Source organism: Achroia grisella, unplaced genomic scaffold (assembly GCF_030625045.1).
Source record: "Achroia grisella isolate CSIRO2021 unplaced genomic scaffold, CSIRO_AGI_Agris_v1 utg853, whole genome shotgun sequence".
NCBI lineage: Eukaryota > Metazoa > Arthropoda > Insecta > Lepidoptera > Pyralidae > Achroia > Achroia grisella.
Genome location: NW_026713043.1, coordinates 51,858 through 73,926, shown reverse-complemented (window position 1 = coordinate 73,926; position 22,069 = coordinate 51,858). Strand labels below are relative to the sequence as shown.

Sequence of the window (22,069 nt, the reverse complement as noted above, 5' to 3'; positions counted from 1 at the left end):
TGTAGATATATAGGGTCTTTTAATATTCTATTTATTTATTGTTAACTACTAAAACATCTCGGCCATGTTTAAACCTAAATGACAATGAGTATTTTTTTATTTGTGTCTATTCCTTATTTCTTATTATATATTTAATTACAATATACAAGATTGGAATCAGATAATAATATGAATAGAAAAGTCTTAAATATGAGATTAATGAACCTAAAATAAAAGGTACTTAGTTTAACATATTATTATGCTTTCTTATATGGAATGTCTTTGGTAATAACATTTTTGTACTTCAAGAAAAATAAATGTAACATTATTCATATATATTTTGAAGGGTGTATTCATATGACGTGGTAATTATTGTGGACGTAATAATAATAATAACTCTGAATAATTAACACAGCGCCGTCTAGTCCCAAACTAGGCTGAGCTTGTATTACGGGTACTAGATAACTGATATTAATACTTAGATATATATATATATATATTAATCTTTACATATTATAAAATGAAGTCGCTTCCGCTGTCTTTTCGCTTAAATCTTTCAAACTACACAACGGATTTTAATGCATTTCGCATTACATTGAGTGATTCGAGAGGCTTTATATGTATAATACATGTACATTCGTGCGAAGCTGGGGTGGATAAGTAATTCATACAAAAATGCTAATGGAATATAAATTTTAGGATTCAGTCTACAATAACATACCTACATATTATGTCCTTACATTGCATTGATTGGTGTTAAAAATACTCATCATTACATCCGAATATACAAATTAACAATTACATTTAAGTATAAACAATATTAATATTTAAAAATGTGTTCTAACCTAATGCACCTTCATGGACTTAGAACTATTTGAGATTAGCAGTTACTAGCCAAGTTGTGATTTGTAAACTTTCCAAAACTCCTCATTTATTATTGCAAAAATTTAACAAGTATTGCAACACTGTTTATTTTAATACATTATAAATTAATTTTAAATGGATGTACCAAATATATATTTGGTACATGCATTTAAAATTAATTTTGTGAAGTGTATCATTGATATCGATATTTCCATACACAAAAAATAATATATTTATATGCATAACTTTACATACTATCTCTACAAAGACTTAATAGACTAATCAATCTTTTTAATTTTAGCTATTGCACTATTTTGTCTTTATTATCCGAACTATTTTCTTTATTTGAGAGAATGTGATAAAACACTTAAATAATAATTGAACATAATTTGTAGATTATTGTTTTTATGTATTAAATGGTTACTTTTTAATACTACATATGTTATAAATATATAAATAACATTAAAAAGAAATATATACATTTTACAAAGTTGGAAAGATGTTACAATTTTAATTAATTAATAAAAAAATTAAGACTAATTATTTTCAGTAAATAAATGACGGCATTTTAGTAAATAATATATACCCTATTGAAATATCACCAATAAAATTGTGTTAGAGAAATTTGAGATCATAGATTTATTATGCGATTTTTTTATTTTGAATTATATTTCCAGTCGGTTATATTAGATTTTATGTCTGAGGTTTTTACTATAATAAAGATCATCGTTTCTTAACCACTTTTATGTTGTGACCCACGATAAGTATAAATATTAATTACATATTAATATTTAGTTTATAACACTATACTCAATTTTCTTTCTTTAATAAACGATTCCTTTGTACCCGTATGTAGTTTGTATTTTTTATAATTTTTACTTCTAAAACGCAACAACCTAAACAAAATTATTGGCCGTTGACATTTACAGCTTCATCGTATAAAAACGGGGGCTAGTGCAGAAGGCACTCTAAATCCATAACAGAACAAATGCAGTGGCTGTAGGCCTATTCTTAACTTGTCAGATCCAGGTATAAAGTATTATTTATTACAGTAGGACATGTTCTATCCTTAATCTAGTACTACTTGAACAGCTCCTTTTGTGTGAAACGGTAACTTACATCCATTCATGTCTACAAACTCTGGCATGCGTAATATTACTACAATTAAAATTAGCATTCGTTTTATAAATGTGAGCATCAAATTGTCTTTATGGTTCCTTACAATTAATTAAAACTTAGTCTTGCCATATACAATTAATAATGAGAATAATATAATATAACCGACTTAGAAATAAAAATCAGCAGAGCAGACTAATAGTGCCGTTATCACTTCCAAGTAACAACAGCCTATTAAGTGGCAACACTGCCATGCACGTTAAAACACCCTTGAACGTGTCCGAACGTAATTTGGTGCTGGAAAATGAGGCGTCTTGGTCGAGGGAAGTGTGGACGCCGATTCGGTTGTTGGTAGTGCCGGATATGAGTTCGTCGTAGTATACAGAGAGACAGTGGACCGGCTCTGTGCTGCCCCTGATGTTTAACATATTAATGTTATACAATAATATCTCAGGATAATTACAACCTGATATTAACAAAACAATAGTAATAATAATAATCTCAGGACAATTCACACAGACAATTCCATCTATACCCAAGTTAAGCTGGCTAAAGCTTGTGTTATGGGTACTAAACAACTACATACAATAATATAAATACATAGATACTATAATACAAATACATAGACTTTTTTTCGTAAGTACATACATATTATACATAGAAATCACACAGACTGATACAATCATACTCAAGAATACAAGTGTTTGTACCGTGCGAGGAATCGAACCCGCGACTGTAGGAAGTAAGGCGGTATTATATCTATCGTCAATCTGGACTATACTATCCGCCCTGTTGTTTTATATTAGTATAGATATCGATAAATAACTATCCCACTTAATATATAATAGTAACATCCCTGGACAATTCACATAGCGCCATCTAGTTCAAACTAATCAGAGATTGTGTTATGGGTACTAGACAACCGATATAAAAACTTAAATATTTTTTTAATTGCAAAACGCCTGTTAGATTAAAAATAGCAAATCCGTTAGTTTTGTGCTACAAGACAACTTATAGTTATTATTTATTTATAATCTGTGTACCTTATATTTTTTATATTGTCATTCGAATTTTAAAAGTCACTCTTCTCAACCCTTGCAACGAATACCACGTGTTTTCTTCAAGAAAACTATCTTTAATTCCATTCTGAATTAATCACTACAAACCACCATAAAAAAAAGTAATCACTCACTTAAGATGCGCTATTAAGACGCCGTCGTCGGGTCGCCACAGTGACGTCACCTGATCCAAACCGGAACTTAGAAGTCTGTAGTCATCCACAGCAGCAAGTCTGAGAACCTATGTCAAAAATAACTTAAGTAACAAAAAATATTCACCACACTAGAGAGGTAGGTCTTCTCTTTTGAATAGAAGAAACTGTAAAAATTACTGTATATTGGATGACTAGCGAACCGGGACTTTTTCAGTTTACCCAATGAGTTTAGAAATATTAATTGTCTATATTTTATTTGGCGTATATGTACAGTTATCCTCTTATAATATAATTTAATATCTTTGGACAATTCAAACAACGACATCTAGTCCTAAGCTAAGCAGAGCTTGGGTCCTAAACAACTAATATAAATACTTAGATATTCTTTTTAAACACATACATAATATACATAGAAAACACCCAGACCAATACAAACAATCATAATTATGAATACAAATGTTTGCAACGTGCAGGGAATCGAACGTACGACCATCAAAAGTAAAACGGTGTGTTAAACCGCTAGACCACTTAGGTATACGTCAGTCTACCTTTGGTAAAGGAATGAGTAGTGAACATGCAGACGTGGCAGTTTGGAAAAAGTTCCCTTTGCCTTTTCTTTAAAAGATAAACAGAATTTAAAAAACAGGAGTAAGTGGTTACCTCGGAGTCGTGGGCGCGCCAGTGTGCGAGTGGCAGGCCAGTGCGGAGGTCAACGACCGCCACGTGCCCGCTGGCCAGACCTACGGCCGCCCAGCGAGCGCTCGCGCAAACACACACGCACCTCACGAATGTCGTCGCACTCGCCGGTAGCTGTAACACCGATAACGAGTTCTATTCCCATCATGTTCAAATAATCTAATGACACGCCATACTCACTCAGTAGAAGATTTCGGGATGAGATCTAAACACTTTTATTTATTGAAATGTGAGTAAATTAGTAATATGTAACTAGTTGGGACAAGAGGAGCCCGTCTCTACTCGGTAAGTAGTGAAAAAGCAAAAATGTCTCAACCTAAATAAGTGTGTAAATTAGTGGGTGTGTAGTTGAAATTGAAGTCGAATAATAATATAGTACATATATAAAAGAAGAAACAAGGCACATATATATGTGTCGATGTGGCTCGCATACATGTGCTCCGCTCGTGACTGCAAGCGGTGACGTCACGTCACAATTGAACGCGCTACTCGGTGCACCACGGGTATGCATGGATGTAGCACGGCCGCCACCACCGAGCAGCGCGCGCACGCAGCTCACCGCCGCCTCGATGTCGTTACCTTGAGGTCGTGCGTGCGGCGTGCGACGCGCGCGTCCACGCCTCGATGTCGCCACCACCGAGCAGCGCGCGCACGCAGCTCACCGCCGCCTCGATGTCGTTACCTTGAGGTCGTGCGTGCGACGCGCGCGTCCACGAGCCGCAGCGCGCCGTCGGTGGTGGCGGCGAGCACGGCCGCCACCACCGAGCAGCGCGCGCACGCAGCTCACCGCCGCCTCGATGTCGTTACCTTGAGGTCGTGCGTGCGGCGTGCGACGCGCGCGTCCACGAGCCGCAGCGCGCCGTCGGTGGTGGCGGCGAGCACGGCCGCCACCACCGAGCAGCGCGCGCACGCAGCTCACCGCCGCCTCGATGTCGTTACCTTGAGGTCGTGCGTGCGGCGTGCGACGCGCGCGTCCACCGCCGCGCTCGATGTCGTTAGCACGGCCGCCACCACCGAGCAGCGCGCGCACGCAGTCACCGCCGCCTCGATGTCGTTACCTTGAGGTCGCGCGCGTCCGCGCGCGTCCACGAGCCGCAGCGCGCCGTCGCCGCCTCGATGTCGTTACCTTGAGGTCGTGCGAGCGGCGTGCGACGCGCGCGTCCACGAGCAGCGCGCGCACGCAGCTCACCGCCGCCTCGATGTCGTTACCTTGAGGTCGTGCGTGCGGCGTGCGACGCGCGCGTCCACGAGCCGCAGCGCGCCGTCGGTGGTGGCGGCGAGCACGGCCGCCACCACCGAGCAGCGCGCGCACGCAGCTCACCGCCGCCTCGATGTCGTTACCTTGAGGTCGTGCGTGCGGCGTGCGACGCGCGCGTCCACGAGCCGCAGCGCGCCGTCGGTGGTGGCGGCGAGCACGGCCGCCGACGCTCCGCCCAGCGCGCGCACGCAGCTCACCGCCGACTTCATGTTATCCAGCTGTCGGTGATAAAGTCACACGCCATCAACTTACACCGCTCCATACTTGCTCCAGCACTTTTAAACGACACATTCGTTCGCACGCGCAAAAACTTAGCGCAAGTCTTTCAGGCGCAAACGTTAGTGATTGTTTTTATCTAATTTGTCTTTGATGATTGCTCGTATCCCATTCGTCTTTGATAGATCATTTTACTTTTTTTTAAACACAGTTATTATTCTCTAAAAAAGTTTTTAATAATAACTCTATAAATATATCTTCACAAATCAAATATCCGCCATTTTGCAATGATATTGAATTATTACAAGCGCGTGCTTGTAATAATTAAATATATATTAAATATTTTAGGACGCGGGAATGCGCGAGCTCGTGGCGAGCGCGTTTTTTCTCGTTTTCCTTGTCTACATTTATATGCACAAAAAACCCCATTCAGGTGTGAGAAAGTGTACGTGTAAAGGCAATGTATTATTTTATTTAATTGGAATGGAAATTTTGGTTATCATCCATTTCAACAGCATCACGTTATAATGCTACTCCCGTGATACAACTAATACGTTTCCATTCCGGAAGACGATGATGTCTTGCCTCTTATCCTGCACTTTCACTATCTTACTTGATATAGGTAGACAAATATGACAAAAAAACATACCAATAACATATCATCAGGACTGTTATCCCATATGGGGTTATCATTGAGAGATGATTTGTAGAAGCACTATCAACTGTCGAGATTATCGTGAACACAATACTTGATATTACATTATGCTGGGTATATTTGAATCCAAAGTGGCAGAGAGCTGGCCTGCCACTCCCTTACAGAATTAAAAATTACATCAACATTATTTAAAATAGCAGCAACACGCAAATTTGTTGCTCGTTTTCTTATGATGAGAGCTTTCCAAATGAGCAGTATATTAAAAAAAAATTATGAACGTAAGTTTAATTGAATAAAGAATTTTTCTATATATTTTTTTATTTTGACGTAGGCGTTTTGTTTTACCTGCGAGACCACAGTCTCCATGAATGGGTCCCAAATGTGCAGCACAGAGTCTGTGGAGACTGCGAGTCGCAGCGCCGGCACGAACGACAGCGACAGAACGCCCTTCTTGTGCCCCGTGTACGCCCAGTTGCAACCTGTCGATGCATTGCCGTCGCCCTACAACCACACACGATTACGTATATTTAGAGTATAAACTTATTGATTAATCTTTATATATAAAAATTACGTGTCACGTTGTCACACACATTGTTGTCCGAAATGGACTTCTAAACTACTAAAGAAAGTTAATCTAGCCTTTATTAGTTCATTTCCTTTTGCTTGTTAAAATATTTACATAATATTTATATTAACTTTATTTTATTTATATCTATATATATAAAAATTACATTGTGTGCAATTTGATCCAACTTTGAAGATAGGATAGCTTACGTCTCAATTTATGGTCGCAATATTATTTAATATTTTATACAGCAACACGTGGCCGGGTCTGCTAGTTAAATATAGAAATATTATATATGTATATTTATATTATAGTATTATATACGTATGTATTTACAAAAAAAATATATCTAACTATTTATATCAGTAGTACCCACAGCACATTTGTAGCTCAGCTTAACTTGTCTATGTATTTATATTAGTCACTACCTGGAGCTGTGTGAATTGTCCTGAGATCTTAAATTATTAATTTAATTAACAATTTATTATACTAAATATTTTGCTTACTTATTATAGTACGCATTATACCAAGTTAATGGGCATCAAATAACAATACATCGTCGTGGTCCTGTTTATATATATAACACAGCTTGTATATATATATATATATATTGTTTACCTTAGGGTGGACTGTCATTCCAATTACAAAAACAGACATCAAAAGAGTCACATTTAGAACATTAATAACATATAATGGTGGACATCTGTCATCAATCTTTAACTGACCTGGTTCCTCAAAGACCACAGTCTGACCGTCTTATCCTTGGAAGCGCTCATGAAACTGTTCTCGTTGTCGAGACAATATATAGACTTGACCGCCTGCGTGTGGCCCGTGAACGTCTGCAGCTTGATCTGCTTCAGATTAAACCGGGTGTCCTTGTCTGCGCGACCGATCTCGTGCTCCCAGTATATCAGCCAGTCACCACGCAGATGTCTGTCAAAACTGACATATATATTAAACTCTAAAAAATAGCCATTAAGACTGTATGTGGTGCAGGATATGGTAGGACAGTTTGTATGGAAAACGAAGACTTTTACAATAAATTGCATTTATTGCTACACAAAATTTTATAAAAAAAAATATACAATGGGACGTTCAGCATCGCGAACACCTAGGTGCAGACTGGGGGCGCGGCGTCCGTTGCGCCGGTTTTATGTTCAAAACTATTATGACACCGCACGCAGAGACAAAACATGGGCACTATTTTTTTAATTTTGGTTGAGCCATGGAACACGTCGCTTACGAAGGCATAGCCTAATTAGTAGTCTAGATTTAATTGAAATTCATTCAGGCGTGAAGTTTAGCCTTCAAATTGACTAAATAATGCACGAAAGGTAGCAGGGGCGCCACATATTCATTATAACCCCGACGAGAAAAAGGGAAGTTATAGAAACGAATATATCTATGTGGTTGCAACACGCTCTTATATCTACTGATTTCATTCATTTTCTTTCTTTTTTTTGACATATTTTAGACGGCTCTTAGTTATTATTTAAAAAAAATTCAGCCGTTTGAAGCATATCACCTTATTTGCTATACGAAGAGATTTTACCGACATTATACTCGGAAGTTCTTGTAAAGATTTTTTTCTTATTTCATTTTAAGTACTTGTTTTATGTATATGTCAAATAAGTTTGGAAAAATGATTTGTTGTTAACCATCTGGTGGAACTTTTAGACATTTTATTTAAAATACTTTCAATTAAAAACTATTTACAATTTCACATTGTTAGAAACTAGATTGTGGACATTTTTATTATATAAGTTTTACTATTCCATGAATGATTATTACAATGATGACCAGACTCCAGTTGAGCTACTGCATTATACTTGCTGATATACCAAAATTTACTGTTTAAGTTACTATTATGTTTTAGACCTTGTAAATTATCCTACACAATTTATATTGTACGGTGCGTCACCGTACAGCCGTCAGAATTTTAAACCGCTCCGCGTCCATATAACGCCCACACATACCATTTTCCCTTCAGTACATCAAATACTCACAAACAAGCATCAGTCCACACTCAATCATCGTGTACTCAATATATTAAGTTGGAAAGCAGCCCGAACTTATCATTTATACATCATAGCATCCAGATTGTGTGTGTCACAGTAGACTCATACATATATTGTTCGGATGAATAAATAGTAATTATGTATCACAACGTACGTTTTAAATGCAATTGTAATAAATAGAAAACAGAATATGCGACTTGGAGGCAATGAAAAGTGTATATATAATTGTCATCTGTTATGTGTATACATAATTCTCACCTGTTAGTTTTAACTCCATTATCCATTTTGTATGCCACAACGTCGAAAGCGTCACTCTGGTACTCGGCGGTCTCACAGGCATCACTGGCGACATCTATCCTGTTCCCCACTAGGAAAACGTTAGAGCCGAAACTGTTTGAACTGGAAATATGATCTGTCGCAACGTCCGGTTTTGGTGATACGATGTCTATGCTCTTGCGGCTGATTGGCTCGTCACTGAGTGAGTTTTGGACGCGTTTATCTGTGCGGTCCATTTGAATAGGGGTGCTGAAATTATTATTTCAGGAAATTATAAACTTGTAAAATGTATTACAAAGTGTAACGAAACGTGATATTTAATTTTTTATCATTATTTTATAATAATAATAAAAAATATGTTATAAAGTTATAATTATAACTTACAATTAATTTATTATTAAATGACCTGTACAGTAAGAATATTAAATTAATAAAATGCCAAGTTTTCGATTACATTGTGCTTGTTTCAGTTACATAAAAAAACTTGTGATGTACACTAGATAAGAAAATAAATATGGGTAAATGAATCCAGATATCCTTCTATCAAAGCACCTTATAAATTTCAATAAGAGTATAAAAAAGTTAACCTAGACTTTATTAGTTCATCTCCTTTTTTTTTAAACATTTACATAAATATTTATCCTTATTTTATTTATATATTAATATAATAATAATAATCTCAGGACAATTCACACAGCGCCATCCAGACCCAAGTTAAGCTACCTAAAGCTTGTGTCATGGGTACTAGATAACTGATACAAACACATTTTCGTAAATACTATATATATATATATATAGACATTATATACATAGAAAACACCCAGAACGATAAACATACTCATGAATACAAATGTTTGTGCCGTGCGAGGAATTGAACCCGCGACAATCGGAAGTAAGGCTGTATGCTAAACCACTAGACCAACGAGGCCGTCAATATATTTTTATAATAACATACCCTATGGAATGGTTTTGTTCATAACTTCTACACAAGGCGCGTATTGTGTCACTGTTCTTCAAACATCTGTCCATAGCTTCGACGCCGACGAATTTCGCGAACATAGTGTATGCGTGGTAAGCTAATTCTTCGTCAAACACCATCAGCAACTCCTCTTGAGCCTATAATGCCATAACATATTACTTACAACCAATTATATCTCATAAAACGATCACAATAAAGTTTAGTCTACATAGATTGTGTTTATACAAGAAATCTATAAAACGCGGATATATAACTTTCTTCGCCTATTGTATCACACAAGCCATCTTCACGTCAATTTAATTACTACATCCAGAACACCGAAAACTATATAAACAATCATACGCAAGAATACAAATGTTTGTATCGATCAAGGAATCCGCGACCATCGGAAGAAAGGCCATGTGGAAAACCGCTAGAGCACCGACGCCGTCAATCTTTATATATAAAAATTACGTGCCACGTTGTTTGTCCACGATGGACTCCTAATCTACTGAAATTTGATTTGCACATTGTGTGCAATTTGATCCATTCTGAATAGTATATAATATAATTTATTCAAATAAACTTAATTTACGCACTTTTGAATAGTCATAATTATTATTCTTTTAATATACCGCTCATTCGGAAATGTAACTTGTTTAAATAATTTTGTTGTAACTTTACATTTATGTTGAAATGTGTGAATACAAACTACCAACTAGCACTAATTCATTAAAGTCAAAATATTAAACAAACCAACTGGTTGAGTACCTAAATAAGAGTAAATCAGACGTAGTGATTAGAGCAGACCAGTCCCTATAAGCAGCACTCGTTCACGATATAACGACGGGTAGCATCCTTCGTGGTAAATATATAAAATAAAAAGTAATAAATTAGGGATGTGAGTCCTCACTGTGAGCGTGGCGGGGTCCGGCGGCCGGTCGGACACGTCGGGCGGCGTGCAGGCCAGGTCGGGCAGATCCGCGCGCACCACTAGTCCAGCACGTACTGTCCATTCAGCCGTTGTGCCGTCACGACGTATTTCCAGAAAATCTTCCTTTTTCTGATCGAGACCCTCTTGTTCAGAGATCTAGATGTAAGATCAATAAATATGTCGATGAAAGTGGTCATAGAATACGCCGAAAAAAATTATTACACTAAATACATATCGTGTCCTTGAGGCTCTAAATGAGTATTAACTCACATACCAGGGATTTTTTTAAATATTAGTTTAACTATTATTAAATGTATAATATACTTAAATACACTATATTGTGTACAATGATAGATACAGTCGTTTTCCGGACGAACTGTAGGAGGGTCAGAAAAATAAATAAATACACGGACTATGTCACGGACGTAATCATAGTAAGTTCATTATTCAATTCCGTACGTAGTTATAAAAATGAGTGCAAAATGGACATTAGTTTTAAATACAATATGATATAACTCATTTTTATTGTATTGCAACACTTAGTAGAAGGTTTTTTACGGAACGAAGTTAAATTTCTATTTCAGCAAGCTTAGTGACTTTATTCTCGCGCGTTTGTCAGTTCGAGTAATCACTACGAATGACGTCTGTAGAGTTACCCAATTATTAAATATAAATTGTATATTGATGACATACTTTATCTACATTGCTCTCCTCTTGCTTCGGCCAATTATCAATCTTTCCAGTTGCTTTGTCGAACGCCAAGAAAAATCTGAAATTACGAAATGAACAATTATTTTCTACTATCACGATGTATATAGACAAAACAGTGATAAATACCTACATAAGTTATTTCATTTAATCTATTAAAACAGGTGAAACTTAATTACTACCTTTGACTACCTCATTTGGGATTACAATTGAAGCAATTGTGTGGTAGGTTGAACGAAAACCTGTAAGGTATGATGCGTGCCGTAACGTGAACCGCATCAATGGATCGGCCAGGTGGTGGCGCGTCATGGCGGGCCCGACCCGCAGCGCGAGCACGCGCAGGGCGGCGAGCAGTACACCCGACAAGTTCCGCACCACGTACCTCTGCAGCGAGGGCGCGCACAGGTGGTGGCGCGTCATGGCGGGCCCGACCCGCAGCGCGAGCACGCGCAGGGCGGCGAGCAGTACACCCGACAAGTTCCGCACCACGTACCTCTGCAGCGAGGGCGCGCACAGGTGGTGGCGCGTCATGGCGGGCCCGACCCGCAGCGCGAGCACGCGCAGGGCGGCGAGCAGTACACCCGACAAGTTCCGCACCACGTACCTCTGCAGCGAGGGCGCGCACAGGTGGTGGCGCGTCATGGCGGGCCCGACCCGCAGCGCGAGCACGCGCAGGGCGGCGAGCAGTACACCCGACACCACGTACCTCTGCAGCGAGTGGCGCGCACAGTTCCGCACCACGTACCTCTGCAGCGAGGGCGCGCACAGGTGGTGGCGCGTCATGGCGGGCCCGACCCGCAGCGCGAGCACGCGCAGGGCGGCGAGCAGTACACCCGACAAGTTCCGCACGCGCACGTGGTGGCGCGTCATGCAGCGCGCGAGCACGCGGCGCACAGGTGGTGGCGCGCGCACAGGTGGTGGCGCGTCATGGCGACCCCGCAGCGCGAGCACGCGCAGGGCGGCGAGCAGTACACCCGACAAGTTCCGCACCACGTACCTCTGCAGCGAGGGCGCGCACAGGTGGTGGCGCGTCATGGCGGGCCCGACCCGCAGCGCGAGCACGCGCAGGGCGGCGAGCAGCTTGCGCGCGAGGGCGGCGCGCGCGACGGCTCCGCTCGGGTACGCGCAGCGACTCGTGGCCGCCAGCCGCAGCGCCGGCTGGATTATCGTTTTTGGAAACGTATCCTGAATTGTTAGAGTAAGATGTTGAAGTAATAGAGTGACATCCTCGAGTGATCTGACGTAACTTATTTTCAAGTAGATAAAACCTTAGGTTCTCCGTAGCGTCTCAAATGCTTTGTATACCTGCGTGTTTGTATAGCTCGCTGTATGATTGTATATTTTATCTATTTGAAAATAAGTTATGTCAGATCGCTCTGGACTCTTGAACTACAAAATGTTGTGTCAAACTGTCGAAGTCGTTAAATAGTGACATAATTAACGCAATTCTTTATATTCGCTCACCTGTAACTGCTCCATAACTTTAACATCTGTCATATAAGGCACGAGATACTTGACGAGGTGCAAGCAGGCCACCACTCCTCCCTCTAGGGGCGCAGACAACCGCCGCCGGCAGGACGCTATCAGCTCGCCCATGTGAGGCAAGTATTGGAAGATTATCAGCTGCTCTCCGTACATCGCTACATGTAACAAATAAGTAGTTTATAATCATAATTCAAATTTCAATTTTGTGATGTATTGATTCGTTATAAAATTTCGACAAATTTTAAAAAATTCTTGAATCTAACCAAAACACATTTCTGCCCCACCAAAATCCACACAAAAACATGCTGAAATTTATTTTCCAGGAACTAATCATTATTACATAGTATTAAACAAAGTCGCTGCCGCTGTCTGTCCGTCCCTATGTATGCTTAAATCTTTAAAACTACACAACGGATTTTGAAGCGGTTTTTTTAATAGAGTGATTCTAGAGGAAGGTTTATATATATAATACATGTACACCCATGTGCGAAGCCGGGGCGAGTAGCTAGTATATAATAAAAAAAAAAGAAATAGGTTTGAAAAATGCTTACCTACAATAGAAGTGAGGCACTTTATAACCTTCATTGCATTCCTATCACCCATCACTCGACTGTTCACTACTGATATTTCGTCAAATTCATCTTTGTCATCACCCTCCCACGGAGATAGGTTATCTTTTCCAATATAACATAATGTCAACATTTTAAGCAAATTTCTTGTTATATATCTGCAAGTAAGTACTGGGCCCAGTCTGTGTGCAAGCCATATAAGACTCTCTGAACTCATATCAGAGATTTTACAATAATTTGACTCCTTAAATGCTTGTAATTCGTCGTCATTTAAGCTTCTAGATGCACATGGTGTTATATTTTTTAAGTGTTTACTAAATTCGAGACTTTTTACTCCCCTTGGGTGAGATTTCTTCAGTATTTCCAATTCATCAGGTGTAGAATCCTCTTCTCCAAAATGAATATAACTGGTGAACATAGGATTTGAAGGAATGTCTATGATCGGAGACATTGGTCCTCTGGGTGGAGTTTCTATTATAGATTCGGGACTTTCATCCTTAGCTAATACGATATTAAGGCTTTTTAAATTGGACGGACCAGCAGCCAATGGAAAACTCTTCCCACTTGTAGGAGAAATAAAATCAGCCGAAGGTGATGGTGTCTTAACAGCAGCTTCTTGGTAATTATTAGAATTAGTGGAATCTATTGAGTTCGCTGGGGACTTGCTTCTACTCCTATGAGATGGTAGTCTCTCTTTATCACTCTCAAAATGAAATAAGTCATTTTCACTTCTATTATCAGCATCCTTTTCTTTTACCGATTCGTTTATTTCTATCGCACTCTTCTCAATACCCGGTGTAACCACGTGTTCAGATCCATACGAAGTGTCTGGCGAAAATATGTCTGCGGTAGTTGACAATGCATTTTTAACATTATCATCTGAGTATCTAGGTTTTTTGTTGGCCATTGATCTACTATGACACAAGTGTCCAGGAGTACTCGCCTCGGAGTTGTCATCTTTGTATCCTCCAACAGCCTCAACCAGATGCTGAGTAAAATTATCCAAGAAACACTGGAGGCCAAGTCTGACCATCAATTGTAATAAAAATATGTTGTGGTACAGTTTCACGAACTTTTGTTTGCTCGGCGTGCTATTACTTACTGTCACAGTGTCGTCACCAACGACCTTATCATCTAGCTTATCTGACATCATATCTTCTTCCTCATAAAGGTTAAGTATATGTTTTAAAAGTTTTTTCTTCGTCTCGGCCGGGCCTAAAGCCTTGCTTACGGTGTCGAACAGATACCAAGCAGCTAACACTGACGTTTCTTTATTTCTTAGAAGTTCTATGTAATGAGCAAGGAAAATGTCTAGTACGTCGAATTGACTGTAATGGTTTATTTGCTCTAACAGCACATCTAAATATGTTGCGCATGCTTGAATTTTGCCTTCAGCAATTTTTTGGCTAAAATACAACTTTGTTTTGTCGACGTTCTGATACTTCTCACATTGTACACCATCACACTCGTATGTGTATAATATGTTCAATTCATTACTCGTTAGCTCGTACTCATGCAATGTGCTGAGCAGCTTGTATAGAATCTGAAAGGTTGGCGGGAAAGGGATCAAATGCTGCATTAACAACGGTTGAAGCAATTGCGACGGTGTCGGAGGCGGCAATCCCTTATCTGTCACCACGATTTTCTTGAAAGGCTCTTCTTTTTTAGGACTCAACTCATTCTTGAAACTTAAGCTTGGAGGAGTAACATTTAGAAGGAGGGATGCAACATAACTAACACTTTTGGGAAGCGAGTTGAAATTGTATTTTAACACTGTTCTACAACTGTTGTATCGCTCCACAAAACTGTTGCTGTTTGTTCTTAGTGGACGCATGTACTGATGAAGGAATATCTCAACAATAAGGCATCCAATAACTAACATGTCCTGTCGGCGAGTTTCAGCCACAAACTGTTTGTACACCGCAGCATCTGTTGTATACCTAGTACTTAATGTTCTGTTCTTTCTTTCTTTCAGCACACTTTCTAAATGAGCGTCTTGAGTAAATCTCTTTAGATAATTCTGGTCATACGAAGCCAAAAACATGTGATTGGTGAATGCTGTATCGTCTGAAATATTTTTTGCGTCAACATTACCACTTTTTCTCGCCTCCTCCTGCATTGGAAAAAGGTTCAATGTCTTCATACTTTCTTTGCATTTCTCCTTGTCTTCTGCTTTACTAAAAAAACACTTTGTGCGGAAATTATCTAGAGATTCCAATGCTTGTAATGAGGAAACCGAGTTAAACTCTTTGGGGAGATATATGACTCCTTTTCCTAGTTCAGATCGCTGGACCCTGTAGTGTCTAGAATGAGAGGAAGCTCTACTCTCGTTGGTTGTTGCAGAATCATCGACAGCTTGACTCTTGGAAAGAGAACGGGCCCTCGTGCTACTCTTGTGCCGCGATCGAACCCGCTGTGGTACATTGAGCCGGGATACGTGCTGCGGGACACAGGTGGACTCCTCTTCGTCGTCGGATATGTCTTCCGAACTGAGAGTATCCTTGGCTGCCTTTTCTGTTAAAATGCAAATATATGTTAAAATAATATAACTACTAATTAAATTAAATGCCTTTATCTACTTAACTTCAATCGAAAAGAATTGGCCACCGATTACTATAAATTCCTTTTTTAAAGAATGTGGATTACTAACTGGGTTCCCGTTCGCGGTCGCGGGGCGCGGTCCAGTGCAGGCGCGGGGGGTGCGGCGCGAGGGGGCGCGGGGCGCGCGGGGGGTGCGGCCAGGCGAGCAGCTGCAGGCTGCCGCCGCGCCGCGCCGCCGTGTGCCCGTCCACCAGCGACAGGCACACGTTCTTCGCCTTGATCGACGCCGCGCCCGACAACCTGCCATGCACCCACATTTTTTTTATAGTACGATTCTGGCAAACGAGCATTCAGCCCGTAATATAATTATAAAAATATACGAAATGACTCACTTATATCCAAACGTAATATCAATCCAATGATGTAGATTTTCCGATACATGCGTGCTCTCCAGTGCTTCTCTATGTTTCGTAATAAAATCTTCAGCACATGTTGCCCATGACGGTATACCCAAATCCTGCGAAAAAACATTGCAACTATTCATTATGGGTATCGGTTGACATTTTGGAGGTGCAGCTTTTGGGGAAGGAAAGCTGCACCTCCAAAATGTCAACCGTTTTTGTTTTGAGGGATGATAATGGGATGGCCCGTTCGTCCGCGCCAACGGTATACGCCGGTGGGGCACCAGTAGAGGATGATAAGATGAACATGAGGTCAGGTCAATTAGGCCATCGTGGCAAATTCACAAGGAATTTAACATGATAGTTTCCAGGGGAAACCGCATGGAGGTCAACCAGACATGGTACATTGCTAGCAATGAGGTTATTAATCCACATTATTAATAATCCCCCATCCCCCAAGGCTCTTTTATTATACCTCGCAACAAGTGTAACACCTTAAGTGAGTGAATAATTACCGGTAAATCTTCATGTATACTCTTGAATACTGTTGGATCAGTGTAGAATTCTGGAATGCATTCGTCTGGAGTCCACTCTTGCATTCGCTGAATGGATGCTGGGTACTCGGCTGGCACCCAGTTGTTGCGTACATATTTACATAGTACCTCCTTTGGCGTTCTGCAGCATAATAACAATGATACTATTAAGTTTTATTATTCGCTTGTTTTTCAGATTAAAGATATGTCCGTCCTCATGACATTTATTATTTATAAAATAACACTAATAGATAGATAATATGAAAAGGTTTAATTAACCACTTTTATAACTTTCCATTAGGCTTTTTGTCAATTCTTCCAATTTGAAGTTGTTAGCCCAAGTTGACGTCATCACTACCCGTGATAAAAAAAATTATATGCTCAAGTGTCAAAAATTCCTTACCATATATATTCTGTACAAAAAGTTTGCATTTGTGTTTCGGTTGAAGGGCGCGATATGACAGTGCAATTACAGACTATAGAGGCAGGCTATTTTAGTACTCTGAAATCTGAAATGATGATGATAAACTGACAATATGTACATAGATATAATGATCTTATATACTAAATAACAATAGGAAAATGTAAGGTATATCACAGGCATCAGATGATAACGTGATGTACACAGCACTATTCAGGTATATAGGCAACTGTTTCCACTTATGGACATTCTAATTCATTCTAATTACTGAAAAAAAAATTACATGCATGTATACCATATAATATAGTATGACAGAATTAATTATCCCTAAATTTTCTATTATATATCACTTACTAAACGATTTTATTTTTTATAAATAGTTACAAAGGCAAACTATTCGACTACCCACTTCATGCTAACCAGTAACAAGCAGCTGTATACATGAGCAGCTACTAACCCCTAATTTTACCTCATCACATCTTACAACCAAAACAGTTTTTTATGGATGATAATAGAATAGTGCACCCGCCTGCGCTATCGGTTTACGCTGGCGGGGCACTAGTGGGGGATGATAAGATGATCTTGCGGTCAGGTAAGTTAGCCCCCTGGAAACCATCGTGACAAATCTTGGTGAATTTGTCACAATGGTTTCCAGGGGGAACGTGGAGATCAACCTGACATGGTATATTACTAGTAATGGAATTATAAGTCCACATTACTAACAATCCCCTCCCCCCAGAAACAGTTTAGAAAACAAGTTTGGCATTTAACGTTTAGCTCAACTTACAGTAGACAACTTTTTACAATTTAACTCTGCAAAAAAAATACAAACATTACAGCTTCTATTATTTTTTTGTGGTAAAGATTTTGTGTAAAATGCGTAGTCGGTAATTAACTAAAATAAAACACACCTGCGAGCCAAGTACACATAACATGTGATGTCGGTGAGTGCATCTGACACATGATGAGGTATCTGATCTGAACAGTTCATTTCATATGTCATATCCAACTGTCTATCACCTTTATTGAGTCGATACTTTGACTTAGTTAAGTCCCGCCAATTCTTCCCTGTATATCATATAATGTCATTATCAGTAATTGGCCATAGATAAAAATAACATTAAAGTTGAGGAACAAAGACTGATAGAATAGATATCATAAATAATTATGAGTTATAATTTATCATCATTACATAGTACAAAACAAAGTCCCTGTCGCTGTCTGTCCATCCCGATGTATGCTTAAATCTTTAAAACTACAGATTTTTAAGTGGTTCTTTTAATAGATAGAGTGATTCTAGAGGAAGGTTTATATATATATAATACATGTACGCCCAGGCGAAGCCGGGGCGAGTAGCTAGTCAACTTATATTATTAAAAACAAATAGACAAAGGGATGTAAAAATAATAATTTATGGTATGTTTACAATACTTTGTGCTATTTTACTTGTTTTAATGGGTATGTGGCATTTATTTATTTATTAGGAATTTGCAATTTTAAATGGTTTATAACAGACCACATCATAACATAACTCCCATATCTTCTGTACTCATATATCCCCTTATTGTTATGTTTGTTATTATTGGGTTATTAATACATTTAAACTTCATAATATATTGAATGTTTTAAAAAAAAAATCAAATTATATTACTATAAAATATCAACTATAAGTACTAACCACATCTGGAATGGAAATCAGTTACCCAAGGCACTAGAAAGTGGGTTTGAAGATCATTAGCCTGTCTGCCTGCTAGCATGTTGAGGTGCAGCAGATAGTCCAAATTTGATATCCTGCCCCTAACCCATAGCATACACAGTTTCTCCAACTTTACTGCTTCATTTCTCCAACACCATTCCTCTCCTCTTTTTGCCTGATTGCCTTGACAACTGGCCACAGATGGTGTACTTTGTTTACTTTTATTCTGCTCATATATTAATGATGCATCCAAACAATGGACATTGTTTGTAACAATAGGCAATATTTGCAGCCAAAGATTCTCAGATAAATATATATCTTGTAGGGTCAATGTCCCTAAACTTAATCCTCTATCAGACATTGCCTTGGACACATTCAACAACTGATATATTATAAACATTCCTCTGGCATAATTCTTGTCGATCAGGCTCGGACTAAAGTTAAGGCAATCTAAGAGATTATTCTCATAATTACCATGGTACATTACATAGAAGTTATTATCAGTCTCCAATATAAACATAGCAGCTAATAAATTGACATGTGTTTCATATGACTTAGACACATATTTGTTAGGTATTATTTCTTTGTACTCAATATGTTTCCCTCCATCACACTTAATTCTAATAATATTACAGCCATACAGCCTTAAGACTACTTCCGAGAGGAGTTGGTCATGTTCTAGAAGATTGACAATTGTACTCTCTTTGGTGTTATCATTGTTTTGACAATATTTCTTATATGATTCTTTCCATAGGTTAATCTGATTATTCAGAGAAGCATACTGCAACAACTGTGAGAATGTAAGAGCCGATTCAGTGTTGTTATCATTTGCTTTGTAGCGTGGCAGTGGTAAGACTTTCGACACCTTTTTGTTTAATACCTAAAAAATTAATACATTTATTTCAGTATACCAATAGTTTAATCTAATATATAAATACAAAATATTATAAAAAACAAAATCTTTCACATGACATTTTTTTTTTATGTACCCTATAGTATTACAAAAATATTACATACCCTTACAAATATTTTACGCCAAGGATATGGTACACTTTCTCCAGCTTGTAAGGCAAAATCGACATTGTTCACTGTGTTATCAACATTTAAGTTCTTCATCCATTTTTTTAACCAATTATTGTGCACGACTACAGAAAAAAGCCTTGATGAGGCAGTGGGAAATATGTTATCGCTATTAATACCTAATTCTTTAATAATATATTCCATTTCTTTACACTGAGAATAATTATTTTGTTTTATTATTTAATTGTTTGAAAATACATAACAGCAAGAATAATAATAATGAAATGACAGTGAGAGCTGAAATTGATTGAATGAAAGCGAATGATAATAAAAATACATTCGATGATACGAATGAAAGTTTATGAAGTGATACAATCAGAATAAGTGATTCAAAGAAATTTATTTATAAGTCAACCATTGGCTGTTAGTATTACCACAGATAACATAATATGCTATTACGGTACTACCAACTAGATGCAACTTTCAGGGTAAATTTAAGTTTAATCCTGATTTATACTTACTAATGATTATATCGTAATTAACTACCTATTTTAGAATATTCCAAAAATATAATAATTAATATAGTCTACTAAGAGTTATTTTGTTTAAACTACATGCTGACTTATATTTTCTTAGTCCCAGTAAGTATTATGACAATAATGTGAAATTTTCATTCTAATGAAGAATGTTAATAGGTATGCCAAATCGGTTGAAAGTTTGGTATAATAAAGCTTGTATGTATACAAATATAATAGTTTTTGTTTTAGTCAAAAATACCCATTAGTTTTGATTTTATAGGCATTTAAACTTACGATAAATTTCGAGTCCCGTTAACAGTCACGTGACATGTGACGTCATTTTACAAAGCTCCGTTCCGCTTAATAGCGAGTCGCCGAGTTTGAGCAGTATTTTGTTTTGTTTTCATCCGCGCATAAGAGGCCTTTCACATTTTTTGGCGTAAAAGTGGGGTCTTTGGGGTTCTGGTTCTAAGAAATTAAGAGTCGGATATACATTTTGATTCCTGAATTATATAGATAGATATCTTATCTTAAAAACTACATCTTTGAAATGTTAATTTTCTCTTTATTAGTCTTCCTAATTTCTAAAATAGTTTATTCAAAAACGCTAAGAGACAGAAGTTTGGGGTCGTCGTTCATTAATAAACAAACGTAAATTGATATGATATCTTTACTAAAACTTGATAATTACTTTATAAATTGAGACAGCATCGTCCTTTTTTTTATTTTCAACTTAAATATCTAAAAAATTGATCATAATTGAACCCGAAATTTCAACAAAACTTTGCCATAATCATTTCTAATTTTCTCATAAATACAACGAAATTTTTGCATAAAAAAAACATAATAATAAAGTTAATATACTTGTAAATTAGAAATATAAAAAAAATATATAAGTTTCTAAGAAAAAAATAAACAATAATAATAATTTAAAGTTGTATAAATTCCGTTGCGCCAAAAGTAAATTCTCAGTGCTGCGCTAGCGCTCGTCGAGGTAGGACCTATGCCATTTTTTACGACACCGCTACGATAAGACATTCATTCATTTCATTCATTCATTTGTCAGTGAACATTACTATAGTGCGACTAAACAATTTTGATAATTTAAGTAATATTTAATTAATTTTGCTAATACATACTTATATTTCTACGAATATTAATTTAAAGTTGTTGTTTAATTTATATATAATATTTATTTTAGCATGCCAAGACAAAAGTACAGTTATGCTACAGATAAAACCTACCTACCCTGCAGCACTATGAAAAGCACAAGAGCATGGTATTTAGTCACACTAATGGCAATTAATTGTTAAAAATAAAAAAAACCATTTTAGTATTTAAAAAAAAAACTGCTTATCTGGGAGAAAAATGTAAACGAAATTTACTTTATGTTTATTTTGTAGTTTTTTCTAAATTAAAATAGGGTTAT

At 37.8% G+C, this 22,069-nt stretch overlaps 1 protein-coding gene across 1 annotated transcript; it reads right to left on the bottom strand.

Annotated features, from left to right (window-relative positions):
* Positions 1-1,117: 1,117 nt before the first annotated feature.
* On the bottom strand, positions 1,118-20,326 carry LOC131852483 (WD repeat-containing protein 81). Its single transcript, XM_059203148.1, has 19 exons — positions 20,120-20,326; positions 19,085-19,982; positions 18,318-18,474; positions 16,968-17,127; positions 16,444-16,568; positions 16,161-16,351; positions 13,493-16,024; positions 12,921-13,096; positions 12,454-12,641; positions 11,442-11,517; positions 10,728-10,904; positions 9,812-9,972; positions 8,839-9,105; positions 7,288-7,504; positions 6,343-6,498; positions 5,210-5,344; positions 3,833-3,982; positions 3,152-3,258; positions 1,118-2,373 (listed from the first exon to the last, which is right to left on the bottom strand). Exons 1-19 carry the CDS (start codon positions 20,324-20,326, stop codon positions 2,142-2,144), a joined length of 6,312 nt encoding a protein of 2,103 aa, XP_059059131.1. The 3' UTR covers positions 1,118-2,141.
* Between the last annotated feature and the right edge of the window lie 1,743 nt (positions 20,327-22,069).